The 25432-nt window shown below is 41.3% G+C and overlaps 1 protein-coding gene across 2 annotated transcripts in view; it reads right to left on the minus strand.

Moving 5' to 3' along the window:
• Positions 1 to 25432, minus strand: part of LOC110536222 (polypeptide N-acetylgalactosaminyltransferase 9) — a 129909-nt gene that overhangs the window by 60308 nt on the left and 44169 nt on the right. For both annotated transcript variants that reach the window (XM_021621859.2, XM_021621858.2), the window contains 2 exons: positions 21240 to 21414; positions 12499 to 12696 (listed from right to left, as the gene is read on the minus strand). In XM_021621859.2, the coding sequence (XP_021477534.1) occupies positions 12499 to 12696; positions 21240 to 21414 (373 nt within the window). The remainder of the gene's footprint in view (positions 1 to 12498; positions 12697 to 21239; positions 21415 to 25432) is intronic.

A 25432-nucleotide genomic window follows, 5' to 3' on the forward strand; every position in this document is an offset into this window, starting at 1 on the left:
GTCCTCTAGTAAATATAGATGACACTGTCAGAAATGTCAGGAAGTTTCCCCTTGGAACACACACATGCCATGAGATAGCCGTCTGTGATGGCCTGAGGATAGAATGGGTCACTCTTTTCCACTCCACCCTGCTCTCCCTCTCAAGGTCTCTAAAGTAGTTTTATTTCCGGGACTACTGTCACCATAGGCATGCTTTTACTGGCTTTATCCATGGAACTTTAAAGTGCTCTGTGACAAAGATGTCATACGTTATATAGAAATATAGCTGCCCGTGTTGTGTGATGGCACGCATCGTTAAAAGGCTTCTTTTCAATCTGATCAGCGTTTAGCCGTTATTTACTGCAACATTGTGTCTGCAGTTAGTACATCATACATGAACATGCACAGTGGAGAGTGCAGTCCACTACGACTGGGCCTACAGTAAATTAGTGGAAGGAGGTTATTGGAGAGGAAGGATGTAGAGGAGACTCTATGATTTCATTGATAATATTCAAAATAATGTTGTTTTAGGGCTATCAAGGATGCTGTGCATGTATATATTTGTATGCATATAGTTGTGTTTAGACGATAACTGCAGTAGCTTCTTTTTCACGAAATAATCTGCTTGGAGTGTGCTTTTAGGAATTATTGTGGGGGAAGAAAGAAAGAAAGACACACACACACTCAAAAAACAACCTAAGCATGTCTAATTCTCTCATCAAAAATGCTTTGTCTCCACTTCCTACTGCACAGTCAGTTCTCTATAGATATCTGGCAAAAAAGCTAACTTTTCCAATGTACACACTGCTTACACACTCTCATCCTCTGTAGGGTTTTCACCTTCAATTCTTATTACATTTTCAGACACTCTTAGTAACCTGACAAAGTTTATAAAAGAGACGTGTTTGCTTTTATATTGAATGTGCCCAAATACATGAGTGCGAAGGCAATCGGTCTCAGCTCTGAATAGCCATAGGTCTATTGTTGGTGGGCAGAGAGCTTGAGGAAACAAGTAAAGAAATTATTTCCAATATGGATCCACATGGCTGACACACTACCTGCCCCTTTAGGCACACTGTCCATTCACAGCAAAGTATCAATAACAGGACCACAAATAGCAAACAGCACCTGCAATTTTTGCTGGCACATTTGCAAGCCACATTTTGGAAAGACAATTTATGTCTAACTGGCAATGCATAGTTCGGCTGTAGGCAATTTAAATAGTGATAAGCAAAATAGCATAGCCGTATTGTCAGATCAGCCTGTTTGAAATCTTCCTTAAAAGGGTAAGGCGGATTCTTATCTTGTCTCTGCTGTCGCTCTTGGTTGGCTCCTGACATTGTGTGAAATTACAATCATATGGTAATATGCTTTAATGCCTCAACAAGAAGACAAATGGCCCATAAGTTCAGCAGTCACCTCCAGTGTTCAGACACAGCATTTGGGGTTATATGAATAATGAATTTAATCTCTGTATGACCTGATTTACCAAGTGTGTGTTTTCGACCTTGCCCAGCCAAACACGTCTGGAGAAATATGACTGTTTCTGTGTGATGTAGAATATATGATATAACACTTTAATCATGAACATATTAATTAAGCAATAATACATGAGAGGACATGTGATATGGCATTTTTATCACAACGGGCTACCAGCTTTAAAAAGCTAGATTCTTTCTCAAACTATATATTTTTCAACAAAACGTGATTCTACATTCACTAACACTTGTTGTCCAGTGCAATCGTAGGTATTCTCTGGTCGTTAGTTCTATTCATATTGAATGCCATGTAAAGCAAAACTAACCAAGGCTGGTAGATAGTTCCAGAACTTTGTTGGTTGCTATGGTAAACAAAAAATGGTTGCTATGAACTTCCCCCCTGTTAGTGCCAACAACACAGCTAACACAATCACTTCAGACTGAAGCTGGAAAGACAGCAAACCAGCTGCATTTTGTTTCGCCTTTTTTTCTATTGAAATGTCTTTGTATATATCCATAAAAAGTATGCTGATTCACGATTTCGACTGACTGTGAAAAGCTGTCTCTCTGTCTCCTCCCGACTTCCAACAATGTTTCACTTTTGAACAATGTTGCAAATGTCAGAGATAATGTCTAGATGCTTTTTACAGTGGAGATCAAGTTCATAAATTGCATGGCTGGACAGTGCATTTGTAAAAGTAGTAGTAGTAGTGCGTTGCTAGATAACGACCTAAAGGATGGCAAGTTTTATTAATGAGCAGCCATGTGTAAATTGTCTATTATAAAACTGCTTGTTTGGATCCTGGATGAATTGGACGATCAGCGTTCCAAGGCGTGCTGTATAGGTCATCACCACAGACACTCCTATGCTTGCTAACAGTTCCATCTGAAAATGAACACTGCGCCTCCATAAAAATATCATGGTAATTTTACTGTCCGAATCATCTCTTGTATTTATCTCAACACTCACATGATTTCCCCTTGCTTCCAGCTTAGCATTTGGTTTGATACAGCATGGTTAATATTAGCCGTTTAGCTGTCTGCCTGCCTGCCTCGGAAACTATGTTTCACTTTTGAATTTCGATTTCTGTAGCGAGTACTATACATAGAGTGAATCGTGCCCAGACAACTTTTTTTTCTGAGCTAGTCGAAATCAAATCCAAGTAAATACCAACAGAAAAGAAGCTCAAAAAAACGAAAATGCAGCAAGTGTAATGTCATTCCAGGTTAAAAGTTTGACGTGAGTGAATGAGTTAGCTGCAGTTGCCTAGCTAGCTAGCAAATAACAAGACATGTTTTCCAGCCTTGCATAGCAACCATTTTGTTTAGATCTGAAGAGCAGTCCTTTTGCATAGCAACTATGCCAACATAATTAATGCCTAGGGTCGTGTCTGTAGCAACATGAACAAAATCACTAACAACCAAATTTGTCTGGACTATCCACCTCATTTTCGAATGTTGCTATGGGCAAAGCCAAACAACGGTGTGACGTGATGGATTCGACTTCCGCTTTACTTACGTACAGCAGTACACCCGCGGTAAATTTGCTGGAGTAAATTATTTGAACGATTCCATTTATAGAGTGTAAAAGTCAAGTAAAAACGTGTAAGTGTAATTGTATTTCATTCAAGTTCGCTAAAGGTGCTAGACCTGCAAGTGTAAGGTTCTGTATTTATTTTCTTAGTCAACCTTGCGTTCTGTTTTGTTGTGTTCTTCAACGAAGCCTTGTCTTTAATTTTTGTTCATTGATTTCACCTGTGTTAGTTACATTCCTGGTCTCATCAGCTCCTTATTTAGTTCAGTTCTTTCTGTTTGTGCCTTTGTGAGGTATTGTTAGTTTTGACTCTACTAAGCCTTTTCCTAGCTCGTTTGTAAGAACCAGTTATAGCCTTCAGTCCTGGTTTTGATTCACCTGCCTGTTTGCCTACCTGTGTATGACCATTGCCTACCTGTGTATGACCATTGCCTGCCTGTGACCACGATTCCTGCCTTCTGCGAAGGCGAAATTAACACCTGCCTCGCTCTGCGTGTGAATCTACACCTTTTTATCCATGAGTATTCGTTACAACAGCGTTACAACAACATGTTGTGATAATTACGTTAGTTGTGTTGTGTAAGAGATAAGGGCCATCCACCAAGCCTATAACGATAACTATAATGATCAACTAGGCTACAAAACTATAAAACGTTGGTGAGCATCCACTGGAAAGTTTATCTTCCTACAGTCCTGCACCTATCAATCAACTGATCAACATATCCTATTGCACTGCCTATTAATAAATAAGGTGGTACCACAAGACAATTTATGATGTCACTAAGGCACAGATACCGGTTCAGACCATTCAGTGTTTTCAGGGTGTGTTCATTGTCATAGTGACAACTGCAAATAATAATTCAATGTACATGTAGCCCTAATGAAAAATAATGTAGTAACTTGTATTTAAATGTAGCAATTCAACAACAAACGCCCTTTAGCCTGCACATGTTTTACGGCATGTCATTGCCTCATTGCTCAAGTGGTTTACAAGTGATTTCCATTTTTCCATTGGTTGTCTATTCCTTTGGGTATTTTTCACTGTGCTCATCTAGGCTATGTCCTGTGCAACTATTTGTGATGCATCAGTGCAACAATGTTATCATAACCGGTAAAAGTGATCACACCAATGAACTCCCCGAAATTGATTTTTCTATGTTGTAGGCCTGTTTTACATTCGGCAATTAGTCAAAACAAGCTTGGTTCTTTCCCCGAATAGGCTATTAGGTTAGTATAAAAATAAATGGCCTCTACCTTTTGCAGCCTATAGCTTTCCTGGGATTTCACAATAAGAGGAATGGCCTATTGCGGAAAGGGTTTGTAGCCTATAGCCTGTTGCAGTTGTTCCTGTTGCGCACAGGAACAACTGCACAGGAACCGCTGGAAGAGAGAGGCTTGTGATGTGTAGCCGAGGTAAGAAGCTAGATATTAGGCTATTCGCTAAATATTAGAACTATAAGGTAAATATTTACCCGTCAAAGTGCAAGAAAATAAAGTGAACAGATGAAGAAATGGCAAATCTGTACTGCGTTCCTCCAGGCTGCGCTCTGTGGTCCCCGGGCACGCAAAGTTCCACTTTTGATTAGGCATAGGTCTACGTTTTTAAACCAGACAATTATTATACCTGGACTACGACAACACAGTGCAACAATGAATGTATTATTGTTATCAAGGGAATACACAATTGTCCATAGGTTGTTAACTACAATGAAGTAGGCGCATTTTAACCGCTCAAATGTCCTATTTAGTTTCATGCCGAAATAACTGCATAGACCTACAGCCTAGGCCTGACTATGCAACCATTTGGATCAGTTTGGGTTTATTCTCAACAGTTTATAAGAACAAGCAAGATACCTTAGCAGGCCACTCTTATGGTTTATTTCGTCAGGATGTATCCCAGTGTTAAGATAGGTCTACTATAGGAAAATGTGGGCTTCTCCTTTCCAAAACCCCGCCCGTTCTTAGTACTGTAGCCTATATTACATTCAGCAAGCAAGAGCAAGCGTGCATCTCTCCTCCAATAGACTATTAGTAGGCTAAAGAAAAACGTTTGAATTAAGTGTCCAACAAGCTTTTGTAATCTGGCTTTTCCTGGGACTCCACAAGATTTAAGAGGAATAACCGTGGCAGTGGAGAAGCCAGGTGCTTAATTGTGCAACAGAACATATACCGGATTGAGATTTAACCTATAGCCTAAGTAAAAGCATAAGCATATTAGACAATAATTTATAAGCTCAATGATAGGCGTAATACTGCAGTGAATATATTCAGTACATTTACACAGCGAAAGAAAAAAAGAAGTTTATCAGACAACGAAATCATATGTGCGCTCTCGAGGCTGCGCCGGAAAAGCTCCCATGTTTCTAGGAACAATCCTTCTTAGTCTACAACAACACAGTATAATGAATAATTATATTATTGTTTTCAAGTGGGTACAAAACTATAGTCTATGCTGTAAAGTGCAGGGAATAGCCTATGTAATAGTGGTGCGAGGGTCAGCTGTTTGTTCACACGCACCCGTCCACAATTGCTAAAAACCCATCCACAACCACAACCGTATGTAATAAAGTGAAAATCTGAGTCCGGCACCCAGCCCTAACCTGCAAATATAGAAAATGCGCTATAGGCTACAGTCAAAGACTGCAGAACAAGTTTGTGAAAGGGGTGCAGGATTTTTTTGTTGTTGCCTGATTTAGATATGTTTCTGCTTATAATTTCCGAGATTTTCGTAGGCTATATGTTAGTCGAGTTGTCTGTAATTATATACATGTAGTTTGTATCGATAGATTATCGATTAGATTCAATGTAATATATCTATAAAATGAATGCTTCAGTCTAGTTGTTGTGTTGCTACCATGTTGTTGTTATGTTGTATTGCTACCATGCTGTGTTGTCATTGTGTTGCTGCCTTGCTATGTTGTTGTCTTAGGTCTATATTCATGTAAGTGTTGTGTTGTCTCTCTAGTTGTGATGTGTATTTTGTCGTATATTTATATTGTATTTATTTTTAATCCCAGGCCCATGTCCCCGCAGTAGGCCTTATCCGTTTTGGTAGGCCGTCGTTGTAAATAAGAATTTGTTCTTAAACTGACTTGCCTAGTTAAATAAAGAAATAAATCATATTTCTCCACTCCTGTTCCCAAGTCCAATTTTTGCCTACATTTGGTGTCTAATTTTTCTGCAAGAAAGGCTTAATTCTGCAGGAGTTATTATTAAGGTTATAGCTCAATTTGCACGGGACTAGTATTACCAGAGAACGTTGGTTAGGTATGTACTGTATTACCCCAGAATGTCCGTCATTCCAGAGGCGCAAAATATGTATTTGGCGATGTTCATTCCATTCGCACAAAACGTTTAAATAAAAGCATTCACTGTGAACGTCCACACATGTAGGCCCTTCATATATAGGCTATGCGCAACACTTTGTTCAATTTATCAATCAAATATTTTTTATTGCTGAACACCTGTCAAACTCAAAACACAGGGACGTTGATTCGCACGGGACTAGTATTTTCAGAGGACTTTGGAGTTTGCCAAAAAAACATTAGGTTATTCTGGTTAGTCAAAGTCCAGATTTCAGATTCCATTTAACCCATGCAAACAGTAGGCTACAGTTCACTTGACATGCCATAGACCTATTTGAAGTCCTATCTTGAGACTGTCGAATTTGTATCAAGCCTCACAATCATCACACATAACATAGCCAGCACTGCTATCATCCTCTTTTACCACTTCACCAAATCTTTTCCGAACATTACTTTTCTGGCCCTCACTTCTCTATATTTTCAACTTTCCTTTTGTACTTTTTGGCATTTGGAATTAAACTACCACAATGTCCTTTTTGCCTCTAGATTGATAACTTTTTCTACCCGTTCCCAAAAGCATTATTTGGCGATTGGCTGTGTAGGCAATTTGAATAACTGCTCAAATGCCTTGCATCTACTGTTGCCTGCCTGATTGGGCAACCATTTGAATCGGGTATTTTCTCGGCAGTTTAGTTTAGGTCCAGGCACATAACATGCTGACCAGACCGCTCCAGTCGCATGCGCCAGTGTTGCAAAATAAATGTAAACATACATGTCATTGCTCTGCGTTGCCAAGGGCTAAAATATAAGTCAGTTCTATTTGTGACGCTGATCATGGTGCAAGTCCTGCCTCTCCCATGTCCTCATTGGTTTATAGAAGCAGATACCCACATGCCATCTCCTCATTGGTTATGCCCACGTGGGTGATTGAAAGATGAACTGAGTTCGGTCGTGTTGTGGTAACTATGAAAGTTAGATGCCAATTGCCATAGAAAGTCCAAAGAAGAAAATGCCTGAAAGGAGGAGAGTAGACTAGAAACGATTCCGGTGACCGTTTTATGTGTTGATTAATTGTCGGAGTAGAGGACCTTGTGCATTTTAGGTAAAATAACAACTCAACATTTATATCCCAGGACAAATTAGCTAGCAACAGCAAACTAGCTAAATAGGACAAATTAGCTACCAACTGCAAGCTAGCTAAATAGGACAAATTAGCTACCAACTGCAAGCTAGCTAGCTAAATTGACACAAATGTTTAATGCTTTTTGACCTGTTCCCAAATTAATATAATTGGTTCAGAGTTTGTTTTTATATTTTAACCTGCATGTCGTGATTGCGTTTGGTGTGGGGGGGAGGGGCAAAATCAATTTGTGCACGGACGGTTTGGGTACTGTGTAAGGGCAGTAATATGTTGTATTTTGTCAGGATGTTTCGGTTAACAGAAACATGCTAATGTAGGGATTTCTAGTGGCTCGCAAATAAATTATGATAATACCGAGCATGGACAAGGTTGTATCCATAGTTTCCGCATTTGTCCTCCGTGTTTTAAAAGCGTTCGAAAATTAAGTGGATATCTTCTGGTGAAAGAATGACATTGTATGAATTGACTTATCAAAATAACATTTTAATGAAAATATGTAAATCATTGTCATTTTAACATGTTAACAGTTTCAGAAAAGCAATAAAGCACACTAGACAGTGCTATATCATGTATACAGTCACAGGTAAATGGCCACTGCCTCTTGTGTCTTATTGCTTAAAGTGGATCTGACAGCATTTTAACTACTTTGCAGATATGAAACAAACAGACATAATATCAGTCCAGATATCAAATTCCCAGTTTATACTTCAAAATCAACTTTATACGATGTTTTAAAAATAAGTTATATTTGACTGAAAATTCCATGACATACAGTACAGTAATGCATTGTTGGCACAATGGATAAATGCAGTTCAATGCACAATTAATATAATTCACCAATGCATTTCTTGCGATCAGGTTGCAAATCACAGCTGGCCTGGTACGTTGTTTGCTGCCACAACCCATTCAAGATGCATTGTTTCAGTTTCAATTACTCAATATTTTGAACAAAAACGGACAACCAACTAAGGCTGGGAATGTCAAAACAATTAAACCAGCAAGGGCAATGATCACAAGTCAGACATAACGTGGCTAATTGGCTAGCGCACGTGTCAAACACAGGGCTCGTGGGCCAAATAGGACACATTCGTAAGTATAAAGTCAACAGTTGAGTCACCAATGGGACCCACAAAATTACAGCACTCGCATCAGTGAATTCAACTTCAATTGCGCTGATTTCGTGGGTCCCGTTTAAGCGTGCAGTGGAGGGAAAGTGTATAGACACATGCCACAGTCCTAGCTAGGCTAGTAAAAAGTTTTGAGTGCGCCAAACAGCAATGCTGCATTCAACCGTACCAGTGATCCATGCAGTGCAAATTTTTTTTAAATGAAAAACATGTTTGAGGTTTAAATGTTGCAACAACCTATAGCTATGTTTTTGTTATTTAGAGTTATTAAATACTTTTTGACTAGGGTCGCAGCATATTATGCACATCTGTAAGTAAAGCAGCAAAGGCTGGTCAAATATTATTTCTCTTTTGTTTTAATAAGTTAAAATACTAAATTGAAGTCGGAAGTTTACATACACCTAGCCAAATACATTTAAACTCAGTTTTTCACAATTCCTGACATTTAATCCATCCTAGTAAAAATTCTCTGTATTAGGTCAGTTAGGATCACCACTTTATTTTTAGAATGTGAAATGTCAGAATAATAGTAGAGAGAGTGATTTATTTCAGCTTTTATTTCTTTCATCACATTCCCAGTGGGTCAGAAGTTTACATACACTCAATTAATATTTGGTAGCATTGCCTTTAAATTGTTTGACTTGGGTCAAACGTTTTGGGTAGCCTTCCACAAGCTTCCAACTATGAGTTGGGCGAATTTTGGCCCATTCCTCCTGACAGAGCTAGTGTAACGGAGTCAGGTTTGTAGGCCTCTTTGCTTGCACACAGGTTTTCAGTTCTGCCCACAAATTTCTATAGGGTGAGGGCTTTGTGATGGCCACTCCAATACCTTGACTTTGATGGCCTTAAGTGATTTTACCACAACTTTGGAAGTATGCTTGTGGTCATTGTCCATTTGGAAGACCCATTTGCGACCAAGCTTTAACTTCCTGCCTGATGTCTTGAGATGTTGCTTCAATATATCCACATACTTTTCCATCCTCATGATGCCATCTATTTTGTGAAGTGCACCAGTCCCTCCTACAGCAAAGCACCCCCACAACATGATGCTGCCACTCCCGTGCTTCACGGTTGGGATGGTGTTCTTTGGCTTGCAAGCCTCCCCATTTCCCTCCAAACATAATGATGGTCATTATGGTCAAACAGTTCTATTTTTGTTTCATCAGACCAGAGGACATTTCTCCAAAAAGTACAATCTTTGTCCACATGTGCAGTTGCAAACCGTAGTCTGGCTTTTTTTATGGCGGTTTTGGAGCAGTGGCTTCTTCCTTGCTAAGTGGCCTTTCAGGTTATGTCGATATAGAACTCATTTTACTGTGGATATAGATGCTTTTGTACCTATTTCCTCCAGCATCTTCACAAGGTCCTTTGCTGTTGTTCTGGGATTGATTTGCACTTTTCGCACCAAGGTACATTCATGTCTAGCAGACAGAACACGTCTCCTTCCTGAGTGGTATGACGGGTGCCTGGTCCCATGGTGTTTATACTTGCGTACTATTGTTTGTGCAGAAGAACGTGGTACCTTCAGGCGTTTGGAAATTGCTCCCAAGGATGAACCATACCTGTGGAGGTCTACAATTTATTTTCTGAGGTCTTGGCTGATTTCTTTTGATTTTCCCATGATGTCAAGCAAAGAGGCACTGAGTTTGAAGGTAGGCCTTAAAATACATCCACAGGTACACCTCCAATTGACTCAAATTGTGTCAATTAGCCTATCAGAAGCTTCTGAAGCCATGAAATCATTTTCTGGAATTTTCCAAGCTGTTTAAAGGCACCGTCAACTTAGTGTATGTAAACTTCTGACCCACTGGAATTGAGATACAGGGAATTATAAGTGAAATAATCTGTCTGTGAACAATTGTTAAAAAAATGACTTGTGTTCATGTGTAATGGATGTGAAATGGCTAACTAGTTAGCGGTGGTGCGCGCTAAGAGCATTTCAATCGGTGACGTCACTCGCTTTGAGACCTTGAAGTAGTGGTTCCCCTTGCTCTGCAAGGGCCACGGCTTTTGTGAAGCGATGGGTAACAATGCTTCGTGGGTGACTGTTGTCTATGTGCAGAGGGTCCCTGGTTCGCGCCCGGGTATGGGCGAGGGGACGGACTAAAGTTATACTGTTACCCATGCACAAAGTAGATGTGTTAACCGACTTGCCAAAACTATAGTTTGTTAACAAGAAATTTGTGTAGTGGTTGAAAAACAAGTTTTAATGACTCCAACCTAAATGTATGTAAACTTCTGACTTCAACTGTAAGTAGACATTATAAAGAGACATATTTTTTCTAATAAAACAATGGCCAGTTTGGGTCGCAGTTGCTAACTATTTATTTAACAAGATAAAAAGACGGAGCCTAACATTACCTAGCCATCGATTAAATGCAAATGTCTTCATTGTCTTCGCTTATGCCTGCCCATACCATAACCCCACCGCCACCATGGGGCACTCTGGTCATAAAGTTGACATCACCAAACCGCTTGCCCACACGACGCCATACACGTGGTCTGAGGTTGTGACGACCTACTGCCAAATTCTCTAAAATGACATTGGAAGCGGCTTATGGTAGAGAAATTAACATTAAATTCTCTGGCAACAGCTCTGGTTGACATTCTGGCAGTCGTCATCCCAATTACACACTCCTTTAAAACTTGAGACATCTGTGGCATTGTGTTGTGTGACAAAACTGCACATTTTAGAGGCCTTTTATTGTCCCCTGCACAAGGTGCACCTGTGTAATGATCATGCTGTTTAATCAGTTTCTTGATATGCTACACCTGTCTGGTGGGTGGATTATCTTGGCAAAGGAGAAATACTCACAATCATAGATGTCAACAAATCTGTGCACAAAATTTGATATAAATAAGCTTTTTTGTGCGTATGGAAAATGTTGGGTATCTTTTATTTCAGCTCATGAAACATAGGACCAACACTTTACATGTTGCGTTTATATTTTTGTTCGGTGTACATATTTACAGAAATCCATTCAGGTGTATTTTGTGGCTTTGGCAAATGTGTTCTAATGATCTAAAGTCAAGCTGTTGCTACTGCCTGTATACACACAGTCCAGTTCAAAGTGAATGATGGCAGGCCCATGTGGCACATGGCTTCTTTGCATATAGACCTACTGTAGGTCTGATTAGCTATGGCACACCGGTCTCCGTAGCCTCTGGTCCTGGTCAGGACAGATGTTTAATTAGGTTTTATTTGCTGCAGTGTGTATTAATTGTCCAAATGCATGGCCGCTAGAGAATTTTCACAAATGACTTACTATACGTCATTCCCAAACATTCTGAGAATTTATGAAAATGTGAAAATGACCATATCCAAGTGCTCGCTTATCAGAAAATGTAAAAAAATGTAAATAAAAAAAGGTGTCATTCTTTCTAGGGGTGTATGTGAACAGATTTTAATAAGATTTCATGTTGCTAAAATGCTGTCAGTTCCACTTTAAGTATATCATGAGCAGAATAGGCTCTAACAATGGGAATTCCAAATCACCTGTTGTATAAAAATACATAAGACATGATTTACCTGAGGACCCTAGGTGAATAATTATGGTAATAATCATACATTCTATGATTACAGTGACTATTGCTTCCATACAGTAGAGAACTAACCCAATAAACACAGTTGTGTAAACTAGAGTAATGTACAACGCTCACCCACCATATGTAAAAGCACATATGACCCAATATTCAAGGCTTCCTCTTGCACACATCAATATTAAGATATTTATTATTTTAATTAGATACTTTTTTCAATAGAGAGGTTCACTGTTGGTTGTTTGGCCTGTACACTTGTACCAAAGACCTATAGAGCCATATAGTTGATGGCTCTAACAATGTACAAGTCATATCCGGGACCTAGCTATCCGTATTTCATCAAAGATCCTCGTCTATAATGGAGGGGGTGCTCAGCTATGGTGAGGGGTGTTACCTGATGGGAGCTGTCTCATCGCCCTTGTCCAGCCACTCCTGAGGGGGGATGATGTACATGCACCACAGGCCCCAGTTGTAGCCGTGGGCCGCATTGGCGTACTGCTGCACCTCGAATGTGTTGAACTTGATGTTGTCGATGGCCGGGAGGATGATCCGGGTGTGGTCCTCCTTCACCCTGGTCAGGATAGGCTCCGCCCTTAGTTAAGAGAAGAGACAGACATCAGGGATGAGCTACTGTACTGTGACACTGTCATAGAATAGTTTTCTCAAGCACAACCATCAAACAAACATCCATCAACATACCTTTAGGTGGGTAAAACAGTAAGGAAATACATTGAATACATATGCCCAGCAATAAAAAAGCAGTGTTGGCTCCCTTGAGATCTTTAGCTACTATTTCCCATGTACAGGGTTGCCAGTGATCCTCAATAAAAATCCTTCCTCCAAAAGCCTGCCAGTCTTCAACAATGGGTCGTGCTCTAGGGTGTTGTTTGGCACATTCTGTGTCAGAGTACATCAAGCAGTGAGAAGCAGTCTTGGTGTTGGTGTCCTCAGGTCATTGAAGTGGCTGGCTACAGAGTTGATGTGTTTGTTTCCTTTCTTTCCTACTCCTTTGGCCTAAGGCATGTATGCTGATACCGTTAGATAGATGGTAAGGGAATAATCCAGGGTCGCTGTCAATTATTTAGCCAGCCCTGGCTATATTTTGATCATCTGTCTAATGTCGGACGGTTCAGTACAGTTTTAGAGCAAATATCCATTCCTGTCAAGCATTATTCTCAATCTGACAGGAGTCCGCAATTACGACTCATATTTAAGGTAACTCTTAAAAATACCCTCTCCCTTATCTCTCTCCATTCTAATCCTCTATCTCTCTCACCACCTTTTATTAAACTCTCTTTCCTCTTCTCTCTCGCTTCCTCCCCTTTCTCTCCATTTCTTTAAAACCAAGCCCATTTATCTTCCAAAAAAAAATATTCTTCATCACATCAAGGTAGTGGAAAGAGTGCAGAGGAATGGATCCAAATGGAGCTATAAGTGGGTTTGCCAGTAAAAATGACTGACAGAGGCACTACTTAGTAAAAGCAATCATTTAATAACAGTGGAGTGATTGTAAAAAGCTTCCCATCTCATTGAGAAAGATTGGCATATGAGAGACCTGGGTCGCTACTTACTTTAAGGCATAATGGCAATGATAAAAGTCTGTGTGGGAGAGGGGGTGAGTTCACTATCTGCTGTTGGAAAGTTGGTTTGTATCCAGGTAAAGAAAGGTGTTGATGAACCAAATTGTCTGACAAACATTATTTACCATATGTGCTTTGAAGTCAAACTGGAATGATGAAAACATAATATTTGAAGGGCGATAAAGAATATTGCAATGCTACTTAATATTGTCAATGAACACTTTGAAATTCATTGAAAATGACTGCATAAAGATTCATTAACTCAAGGATGAATACAATCTCACATGCTGAGATGTTGCTGATGGTAGATCCTGTATGCATTCTCTAACCTTGAGGACCCAGAACCCCCTTTTCCAGTACACTCCATCAGCCATTCATCTTCCCTTGTCCTTCAGAGTCTAGGGTACAGTAGCACCCCAGAGGTAGTTAGCAGCATGCTCAACACTAGCTACCTCAATAGGTACCTCCGGGATCCCAGTGTTGATGAGGGAGAAGACAAGGCGTAGAAACAATGAGGGATCAGGTTTGACTGATGATGCTTGTCATTTTCCCCCTCTGCTCTTCCTATCTTTTCATATGCAGCATCACCGGGAGGGTTATTCACCGACATCTGTCCAGATTCAATCTGGTTTCATATTCAAATAGTGTTTTTTCCCTCAGCGATGACTCATGTAATATTGTGAATACATTGTGGCAATAGGTCTTGCCATTAGTTGTTATTCTAGAGCTTCTCTCATTTTATTCCTACCTTGCCTGGTTTCAAGACTTAAAAAAAAAATGTACAGACGTTTTGGAAAAACGGATTATTGTATCCGTTGTTTATTTTCATGATTTGATTTATTGAATGTCTACATGCTACAAAATAAACAGCCTTGCGTGTGTTTTTAACACACTCAAAACCAATTAAAAGATTGTCTAATTTTACGATCAACACTGATTTTCCCAACCTAAGCAAAGTCACATATACCTGGGGTCGTGGAGCGTCATATGGCAGGATAAAAATCTGCTCAATCTCTATCTGTGTGTACTTGAGTCTACATGCCACCTTCTGAGGATGGCTCCTCTCCCTATCTGTCCTACCTTTGTCCTCTGTACAGAGCCCAGAACGCAGGCCGTGTGAGATTACAACTAAATTTTTCCAGATTAATGGAATTCCTGTTTGAAAAGTTTCTCAAGCACGGATTTATCAGATAATGGGATCTAGCTTCATTCACAACCATTCACCCACAGAACTGCAGGCGCCAAGTGCCTAAAATAGGATCAGTTTAATTTGTTTGCAGGCCAAATGCAGCAGAACATGTAAATTGCCTGTGCAGAAAGTAGAGGCAATTTCATTGTGACATACTGTAGCTTCCATTTATGAGAACATTAACGCTGTGTGTGTGTGCATTCACATTTCTGTGTGTGTTTGTTTGTGTGTGTGAGAGAGAGAAAGAGAGTGTGTGTGCGGGGATCTCAGACTTCATCACTTCTGGTCATGTTCTAGCACAGGGATGGGCAACTTTGATGGGGGAGGGGGCCACAAAGCTGAACTCATCATGAGGAGCCACAGTGGCTTGTGGGTCTGTGTATCTACATCTGATGATCAATGGCCCCCACCCCGGTCAGTAATTTGACCATGCTTACTGCAAGTTTAGATAGCTGGCCACTAGACTAATTTACCAATCTAAACATGTGCTAATTGAGTGACTGCCGATACACAATCAAATTTAGAAATTGCACCTTGTGTATTCTATTATTCTAACTCTCAAAAGTAAATTGAGATCCCGACTGAGTTCCTAAAAAAATGTAGGATGAAATTGGTCCGCAGTCCTATAAAAGGGGGTCCGCGGGCCACCAGTTGTCCATCCCTGTTCTAGCACATTATGACTGTACACTGTGCACATATCTTAGAATATCCAGTCTTCAGAGTTCTTTGGATAAATAATGCTTGAATCTGTAGCATAAATATCAATATTATATACTAATCCTGTAAAAATGACTGCTCCAGATTAAAGGTAGGGAAGGTAATTCACACTGAATTTAAAGTTACAGTGAAATAGATTTGGCCAATATCCCGATAGATTCTTGAGATTACTTTGTACGTTTTCAGTTTACCTGGTATACAGTATAGGCTTGGGGGTTAATTCAGGCTGATTTGATAGCGCTGTTGCATTAGCAGTATAAATCTCTGTCTATTCTGTATTTTTGGATGCCTGCCTGGTATGTGGTCTGTGAAGCACTCACTGTGTAAGCGTTTATACCATCCTTCTCTTTTCAAGATGGATAAACACTAAACCAAGACCAGTCAGTCAGAGCGAGGGGGAAAGAAAAGGCATGTTTCACTTTAGCTCAGAATTCAAAATAATACTTGTAGTAATAGACCTGCACAGCGCAGCAACACTGTTTTCATTATATCCATTAAAAGCAGGAGCACCGGAACTGGCAGTGTGAATCCAGGCCCAGCCAATCAGGGTGGCTATTATTGTTTTTATATATTTTCTTTGTAGCCTATTCACCAATAATGCAATATATGGTCCACTTGATTCAGCTGCCCTGAATGCCCTGCATTCCCATTTTAAACCATTTTATTAGTGTGAAGATAGAGAGCTAAATCAGGTGCACCTGTAGTCATACCGCTGGCTAATTGGATAACTTAGATCACTGTGTCTACAGCAGCTTCCATGAGCCCACAGCAAAGTTGATACTGACTGTAGAAAAGAGAGTTAAAAACCATGCCTAGAGAGAGATTGTCAAAGAGTACAGAAAATGAGTGAGTTTTATTTGTTTTAGGACTACAACAGTGTTTTTTTCAACACTTGTAGAACTCTCTCCCTCCATCCGATTGACCATCAGTCCAGCCTAGCTTGACACTCCAGTTTTGAAATATAAGGGTTATTTATATTAAGGGGAAGGCCTACATGGAGAAAATCAGACCTCTCTTATATGAAATTAGGCAAATTAATGAAACAATATCTATTTCCAGTCAATGGCCTATCATTTTTAGGAATGTAATTTAATTGGAAATAGAACTTAGCTCTGTGCTTCTCCACCCATGCACTATAGGGAGGCCCTATTGATCTCACACAATACATTGTAGGAGCACTTGATCTCCTGCACCCAGCAGAGAATTGCATTGTGACTCAATGTGATCTCGACTAAGAAAATGTTGGTGACCACTGTTCTAGTCTATATAGGTTATGAAATATTATTATGTGTATTAGAATACTGTTATAATTTACCTTTCCTTTGATGGTGTTTAATATACAGTGTGTAACCTAATCTAAACCTGATCTACTTTGATTGGCCTGCTCCCGAGTTGCGCAGCGGTCTAAGGCACTACATCTCAGTGCTTGAGGCATCACTACAGACACCCTGATTCGAATCCAGTCTGTATCACAACCGGCTGTGATTGGGAGTCCCATAGGGCGCACAATTGGCGCACAATTGGCCCAGCATTGTCCGCGTTTGGCCAGTGTAGGCTGTTATTGTAAATAAGAATTTGTTCTTAACTGACTTGCCTAGTTAAATAAAAACTAAATTGTTACATTTGTGGCTGCCTACCCTACTATCTCCTGGTCTCTGAGACAGTGATCTGAGAGATTGCCAAGCCTATTAGGATTATTACAGTTGTATCAGGGCATTCTATTCTAGTCTCATAGTCTATTAATTAAGCTATAGGCCTCTAGTTTATTATGTGTAGGTCTGTGAGTCATGGATTTACATAGGCCTACAAGAGTATTTGATCTGTAATGTAAAATCACATGTTAGATGGTTTGTTGTGTGCGATCGATTACATTAAGGTATAGGGTAGGTAATGCTTTTATGATAATTTAATGATTTTAGTGCCTACATTTTGTCCCACAAACATTTTTGCTGGCTTTGCCATCAACAGATTTCTGCCTATGCCACTGATTAAAAGTTATTAATATCCAAGCTTTGAGAACTATGTCAGAATACTTTTTAATTGTTTCGCACATTTAACTACATGGGATAAGGTCTGTGGGTAGCCATCTATCCCATTTCCTTTGTTTGGAAAACAAGTGTTTAGTTCACAAATTTGTCTAAGGTAAGCACCTAATTGAATTCTGTTTAAATATATAAAACATTTCTGAACTACGAATCCAACGAATGCAAAGCACACAATCCAAACCAGTTGAGAGGTCCTTGGAAGAGGTTGGAACAGTCATATTGCTCTTTTCTCTTTTATTGGTCCTATTTTCCATTCCCTGACCTCAATCTGAATCCTGGGAAACGGTGGGATCACAAGGTGCAGCAGCATCACAACACCATCAAAGCGTGGGGTTGTGAGCCGTGCATTTCATTACAGCCATGCAGCCAACATCCAACACCCACAACCTCTAATCTCCCCCACACACTCAGCAGGCACACATACACACATAGCGCTCGCATGAACTATTCATTAATAACCTGAGATTGCAATGGTGCAGAATAAAAAAAATAAACAATATCAATTTATCTGAGGCTCTCCCTGTGAGTTCAGAGTTCAAGAGGCGTATATGCTTATTACAACCCTGCTGTATTTCCACCACATTAATTGTATTTACTGAACAGAAAAATTGAGCTTAGTGGGATTAGAATGTTCGCCTCGGAATGAATGACCCTGTTTCTCAGCCTTGGATATATAGTTGTACTGGAATGGCTTCAGAGGGAGGAAATGGATTGTGCACATATTTAGATGACACAAAATAATGCAATGATATAACATCCTGTAAAACTGAATGTGTTCCATCCATTCCATTTGTGAAAACTATTCACATGAGAACCATCCACACTTAAATAAACCAAGTATGATGCAATTATATCTAACTATCCTATAAATCCAAAAATGTGTGTAATCAATTGCATACTAGACACAATCATGGACACTCTTACTGACAGTTGTAGCTGCTTTGCGTGATGTATTGTTGTCTCTACCTGCTGTTGTCTGTGCCCAATAATGTTTGTACCATGTGTTGTGCTGCTACCATGTTGTGCTGCCGCCATGTTGTGTTGATACCATGTTGTTGTCATGTGTTGCTGCCTTGCTATGTTGTTGTCTTAGGTGTGTTGTGTCTTAGGTGTGTTGTGTGTCTTTGTAGTGTTGTGTTGTCTCGTCGTGATGTGTGTTTTGTCCTATATTTTTTTATTTTTTAAATCCCAGGCCCCTGTCCCCGCAATAGGCCTTGTCCCTTTTGGTAGGCCGTCGTTGTAAATAAGAATTTGTTCTTAACTGACATGCCTAGTTAAATAAAAAATAAAATACAAAGGGTAAACAATATCAACTAGACAGCTTCTTGGCTTCAGAATGCCAGCAGGTTCACTTGGCTCAGCAAACTGGATGCCTGGGTATGCACTAGTAGTTTTTACAAGGTCATTCACTGTGTCTCATGACAAAAAGGCAGGGGAACAATCCATCTCACTTATTACTGTAGTATGTGCCATATTGCATAGTCATATGATGATGAATACAGGGGCTTGAACACATCTAAGGTTGCGGGCTAGCAGAACAATACACCACATACATTCAACAAATTTGTCATGTTTTTCCCCCTATTCCCACTGAAATAGATTATATTATGCTCAGCTCTGTGCACACATACTGTATAAGGACACTCACAGTTGAAGTGGGGAAAAATGGACTGTATGCAACACAAAACCTGTTTCTTACAAGAATGTAGTGGCTGATGCTTTTCATCTCATATACATTATCTCTATGTTTTTAACATATCACAGCTTATTCGATAGAATCACTGGGGTCCAAGTGCACAGCTGTACTTTTCAGAAATAGAGACTCATGCAAAGCAAATGCACGGCTGACGTATCGAACAGAAGCCACGCTTTAAATGTAGAGTGTGAGTATGAGGGTATGCGTGCGTGCGTGCGTGCGTGCGTGCGTGCGTGCGGCGTGAGTCATGAAGGCAGCAAGTGAGCTAACTCAAAGGATCATTTTGATAGATCCCTGCATGTAAAACAGGGGAGCGAACATCAGAAACAATGAGGGTGGACCCGTGGAGGTGAAAGGATGGTGAGGGGGCGGAATAGCACATCCATTTTTTAACAGGAGCAGATGGGGAAACAGATGAGGGAACCACCAGGGTATCAATTATCATCACCCACTCCAACTCCTGATGAAACCAACAAACTCCCCGATTTAGCTGGCTGACTGGCAGAGACACCCTGTGGGTTTGGAGTGTCCATTAAGTTCTCACTTAAAGCACTCCTGGGTGAAAATCGAGGTACATGAGATCCTCCTCTGCCCAGAGGTCAAAGGATGACAGTGATGAATGATTGGCGGATCAGATCACAGTAGATGGACTGTCTGTGGCAACATGTGATTTGGTTTGATTTTGTATGATACTATCTGTGCTCATATTTGTGTATGTCTTTTTCAGCTTTGATGCTGTTTATTATAGTCAAATCTGTGTTGGAATCATACAGTTGTTTGTTCATAAGTAGGAAGGAGGAGACCAGGACTTTTTCCTGACCACGTGACCTGACTTGGTAAATCTAGTCAGACCACGTGACCTGCCATGGTAAATCTAGTCAGACCACGTGACCTGACTTGGTAAATCTAGTCAGACCACGTGACCTGACTTGGTAAATCTAGTCAGACCACGTGACCTGACTTGGTAAATCTAGTCAGACCACGTGACCTGCCATGGTAAATCTAGGCCCTAGATTTTCATGTTTCAGTCAAACTCTATGCTTTATTCATAACACGATAGAATGCAATATTCTTGAACAAGATATTTAACCACAATTTTATTGAAGCGATATGTAAATATATTCTGCAAATATTTGTGGTCTTCGCTTCCCTTTCTGGCGGATGTTTCAGTTATGAAGCAGCGGTGGTATGTTGTTAGGTGAAGTGCCTGAGCTACAGCCAGGGAGGCAGACCAACAACTTATTACCCAAACCTTTGGTTCCAGCCCTCCCCCAGCTTCCCCCCCCCAGCCTCCCCAGGAACACACCACACACTCTACGTCTTGAAAAGCCTGACAGGATGACAGGCTCAAATTAGGTGCCAATTACAAGGCGCTTGAGTGACTTGTTTGGTGGTAAGCATAGGTGCCAGCCAGACATTGGGTTGAGACCCCCTTAAGTCATTTCCATCATGCTTATAACACTACAGCCTAAGGCTGGAGGAGGGTGAAACAATGTGGCAAAAACAACATGTAATCTGTTATCTCTTATTTCATTGTCCCACCACCGTAAAAACAAGGCTTAGGCTTATTTCAGCGACTTACACTAGAGTACAGTACAGGTAACATAATTGAAACTCTATTGGCCATTAGTCACAGTTCAGAAGGGATGAGTTTGAACCTCAGGAAAAGCTTATTAACTGTTCTAACTAATTCAAAATGGAGGTCATGTTCCCTGAATGTGCTGCCTCAGTAACAATTCCTCATAGCGTAAGCACAGTTTAGCTGACGCTTAATCAAAATGCTTGAGGGGCGACCCGCATATTTAATCTACGATTATGTAGGACTACAACCATTGCACTCTAACATGAACCCCAAGAGTAAAAAAGACAATGAGGAGATACTGTATGAAGATGAAGCACAGTTCTTACCAGGCAGTGTTGAACTCTACATGGGCATCAAAGAAACCTACAACCGGGGCAGTTGCAGCATTCCAACCGTGTATCCTGGCTCGGATCAGGCCTTCCCTCTTACTGTTGCGGACGATCTTCACCAGACCTGGGTAACGCTTGTTCACATACTGGTCCAGATTGAACTTCAGCTCCACTGGAAAAACAAGAGAAAGAGAATCAGTTATTTTGGATAACAGAAACACTGACAAGTATTGACTTCACTGCAAATGGGCCTGTGAGTAAGAACTTCATGGTAAGGTTCTATTCTGCGTATGTGACAAATAACATTTTATTTTTACATGTTATTTTAAATTAATAGCTTGCAGAAAATGTTGAATCTGGTATACAACAATACATTTGTTATTCTGAAATGAATGGGGATATGAATTGCCCCAGGAACAACACACAACAAAGCTCAGCATCATGAGTTACATAGAGTAAGTAAAACTAGAGCGACCCAGCACAACACAGATTACCTTATTCATTCTGTACTGTAAAAACTTTCTCTCCCTGTTACTCTATTCCAAGGGATGAGGCTAGCTTTCTTTCCGTGTCACTGTCATCCCAGGAAATAAAGGCTGTGAGGTAAACAAGCAATTCTACAAATGGCAGACTATCTGACTGAATGAGCCCAATGTAATGTTTGTGGAGGATTAACAAGTGTTTGAGGTTCTCCCATCAGGTTGCTAAGTACTCGACTTTCTATGGGAGTGAGAGAAAGAATAATAAGGGCAATTGGCGTGTACAGTTTTATAACGGAGCTGACGCCTAGAACTGATGCATGGAGCAAACGCCTGGGGCAGACGCCTGGGACTGACGCCTGGGGCAGACGCCTGGGACTGACGCCTGGGACTGACGCCTGGGACTGACGCCTGGGGCAGATGCCTGGGGCAGACGCCTGGGGCAGATGCCTGGGGCAGACGCCTGGGACTGACGCCTGGGGCAGATGCCTGGGACTGACGCCTGGGACTGACGCCTGGGGCAGACGCCTGGGACTGACCCCTGGGGCAGACGCCTGGGACTGACGCCTGGGGCAGACGCCTGGGGCAGACGCCTGGGGCAGACGCCTGGGACTGACGCCTGGGACTGACGCCTGGGGCAGACGCCTGGGACTGACGCCTGGGGCTGACGCCTGGGGCAGACGCCTGGGACTGACGCCTGGGGCTGACGCCTGCTCCGCACATAAATCAACCTCTGAATGAACACCAGGGCTAACCTGTATGTTAAAAATAAAATTTGATTTGAAGTTGACATTTTAAATTGGTTAAGGTTAAGAATAGGGTTAAGGTTAGGTCAGGGTTATGGTTCGGTTAATGGTAGGGGTTAAGGTTACTAACCGTGAGAGTATGGTGCATGTCTCTATGTCTCTGTGCCTGCCTGTTGGCTTATGTGAGTGTGTGGACGCATTTATGTTTGTTTACTATAATGGTTTGTGACCTATGTGCAAGCTGTGGCTACACAGATGCAGCTAAAAGATGATGAAACCCAACAGAGTGCAATAATTGCATGGCTGTTTTGGTAGGAGGGAGAAATATTAAAGGATCCCCTCTGGTGCACAGCAAATAAATAGAAAGTTGGAATGCATCGGCAGCACCGGAGAATTATGGACCAAGGAATAGGTTTTAAAGGGATTGACAGTGCAAAACAGAAAATATGAGTTTTAATTTAATAGCCCCCGCGACATGCAACTGTTCAGGGAAGTCAAGAACCAATACACGTAGTCAGTCAGGAAGGCAAAGGCTAGCTTTTTCAAACAGAAATTTGCATCCTGTAGTGCTAACTCCAAAACGTTTTGGGACACTGTAAAGTCCATGGAGAACAAGAGCACCTCCTCCCAGCTGCCCACTGTACTGAGGCTAGGTAACACGGTCATCACTGATAAATCCATGATAATCAAAAATCCCCCCCCCCCCCCGCAGCTACTTGCCCGAGCCTCCCCAGCTTCTCCTTCACCCAAAACCAGATAGCAGATGTCCTGTAGGAGCTGCAAAACCTGGACCCATACAAATCAGACAATCTGAACCCTCTCTTTATAAAATTATCCACCACCATTGTTGCAACCCCTATTACCAGCCTGTTCAGCCTCTCTTTCGTATCGTCCGAGATCCCTAAAGATTGGAAAGCTGCCGCGGTCATCCCCCTCTTCAAAGGGGGTGACACTCTAGACCCAAACTGTTATAGACCTATATCCATCCTGCCCTGCCTCTCTAAAGTCTTCGAAAGCCAAGTTAATAGAAAGATCACTGACCATTTCGAATCCCACCGTACCTTCTCTGCTGTGCAACCTGGTTTCCGAGATGGTCACGGGTGCACCTCAGCCACGCTGAAGGTACTAAACGATATCATAACCGCCATCGATAAAAGACAGTAAGTACTGTGCAGCCGTCTTCATTGACCTGGCCAAGGATTTCGACTCTGTCAATCACCGTATTCTTATCGGTAGACTCAATAGCCTTGGTTTCTCAAATGACTGCCTCGCCTGGTTCACCAACTACTTCGAAGACAGAGTCCAGTGTGTCAAATCGGAGGGCCTGTTGTCCGGACCTCTGGCAGTCTCTATGGGGGTACCACAGGGTTCAATTCTCAGGCTGACTCTCTTCTCTGTATATATCAATGATGTCGCTCTTGCTGTTAGTGATTCCCTGATCCACCTCTATGCAGACGACACCATTCTGTATACATCTGGCCCTTCTTTGGACACTGTGTTAACTAACCTCCAAATGAGCTTCGATGACATACAACACTCTTTCCGTGGCCTCCAACTGCTCTTAAACGCAGGGAAAACCAAATGCATGCTTTTCAACCATTCGCTGCCCGCACCCGCCCGCCTGCCCGACTAGCATCACTACCCTGGACGGTTCTGACCTAGAATATGTGGACAACTACAAATACCTAGGTGTCTGGCTAGACTGTAAACTCTCCTTCCAGTCTCATATTAAACATCTCCAATCCAAAAATCAAATCTAGAATCTGCGTTCTATTTCGCAATAAAGCCTCCTTCACTCACGCCGCCAAACTTACCCTAGTAAAACTGACTATCCTACCGATCCTCAACTTCGTCGATGTCATCTACAAAATAGCTTCTAATACTCTACTCAGCAAACTGGATGCAGTCTATCACAGTGCCATCTGTTTCTTTACCAAAGCCCCATATACCACACACCACTGACCTGTATGTTCTCGTCGGCTGGCCCTCGCTACATATTTGTTGCCAGACCCACTGGCTCCAGGTCATCTATAAGTCTATGCTAGGTAAAGCTTCGCCTTATCTCAGCTCACTGGTCACGATAACAACCCCCACCAGTAGCACGCGCTCCAGCAGGTATATCTCACTGGTCATCTCCAAAGCAGCCTTTCCTTCCAGTTCTCTGCTGCCAGTGACTGGAATGAATTGCAAAAATCACTGAAGCTGGAGACTTATATTTCCCTCACTAACTTTAAATATCAGCTATCTGAGCAGCTAACTGATCGCTGCAGCTGTACATAGTCCATCTGTAAATAGCCCACCCAATCTACCTACCTCATCCCCATATTGTTTTTTAATTACTTTTTTGCCCTTTTGCACACCAGTATCTCTACTTGAACATCATCATCTGCTCATTTATCACTCCAGTGTTAATCTGCTAAACTGTAATTACTTCGCTACTATGGCATATTTATTGCCTACCTCCTCACGCCATTTGCACGCACTGTAAATTGACTTTTTTTTATTCTATTGTGTTATTGACTGTACGCTTGTTTATTCCATGTGTACTGTAACTCTGTGTTGTTGTTTGTCTCGCACTGCTTTACTTTATCTTGGCCAGGTTGCAGTTGTAAATGAGAACTTGTTCTCAACTAGCTTACCTGGTTAAATAAAGGTGAAATAAAAAATCTAATCAAATAAAAATTTGAAGCATGAAATTCACACATATTGCACTGTACAGGTAGCCATAGGATTTCAGGGTGGTAATGTTAAGGTAGTGAGAACATGCCTAGTGTTAGGCAGGTAGCCTAGTGGTTAAGAGTGATGGACCAGTATCCGAAAGGGTCGCTGGTTTGAATCTCCGAGCTGGCAAGGTGGAAAAATCTGCCATTCTACCCTTGAGCAAGGCAGTTAACACACGACATGAACTGCTCCCCAAGTGTCAATGATGTTGATTAATGAAGCCCCCTGCACCTCTCTGATTCAG

This window comes from Oncorhynchus mykiss, chromosome 11 (genome assembly GCF_013265735.2).
Source record: "Oncorhynchus mykiss isolate Arlee chromosome 11, USDA_OmykA_1.1, whole genome shotgun sequence".
Taxonomy (NCBI): domain Eukaryota; kingdom Metazoa; phylum Chordata; class Actinopteri; order Salmoniformes; family Salmonidae; genus Oncorhynchus; species Oncorhynchus mykiss.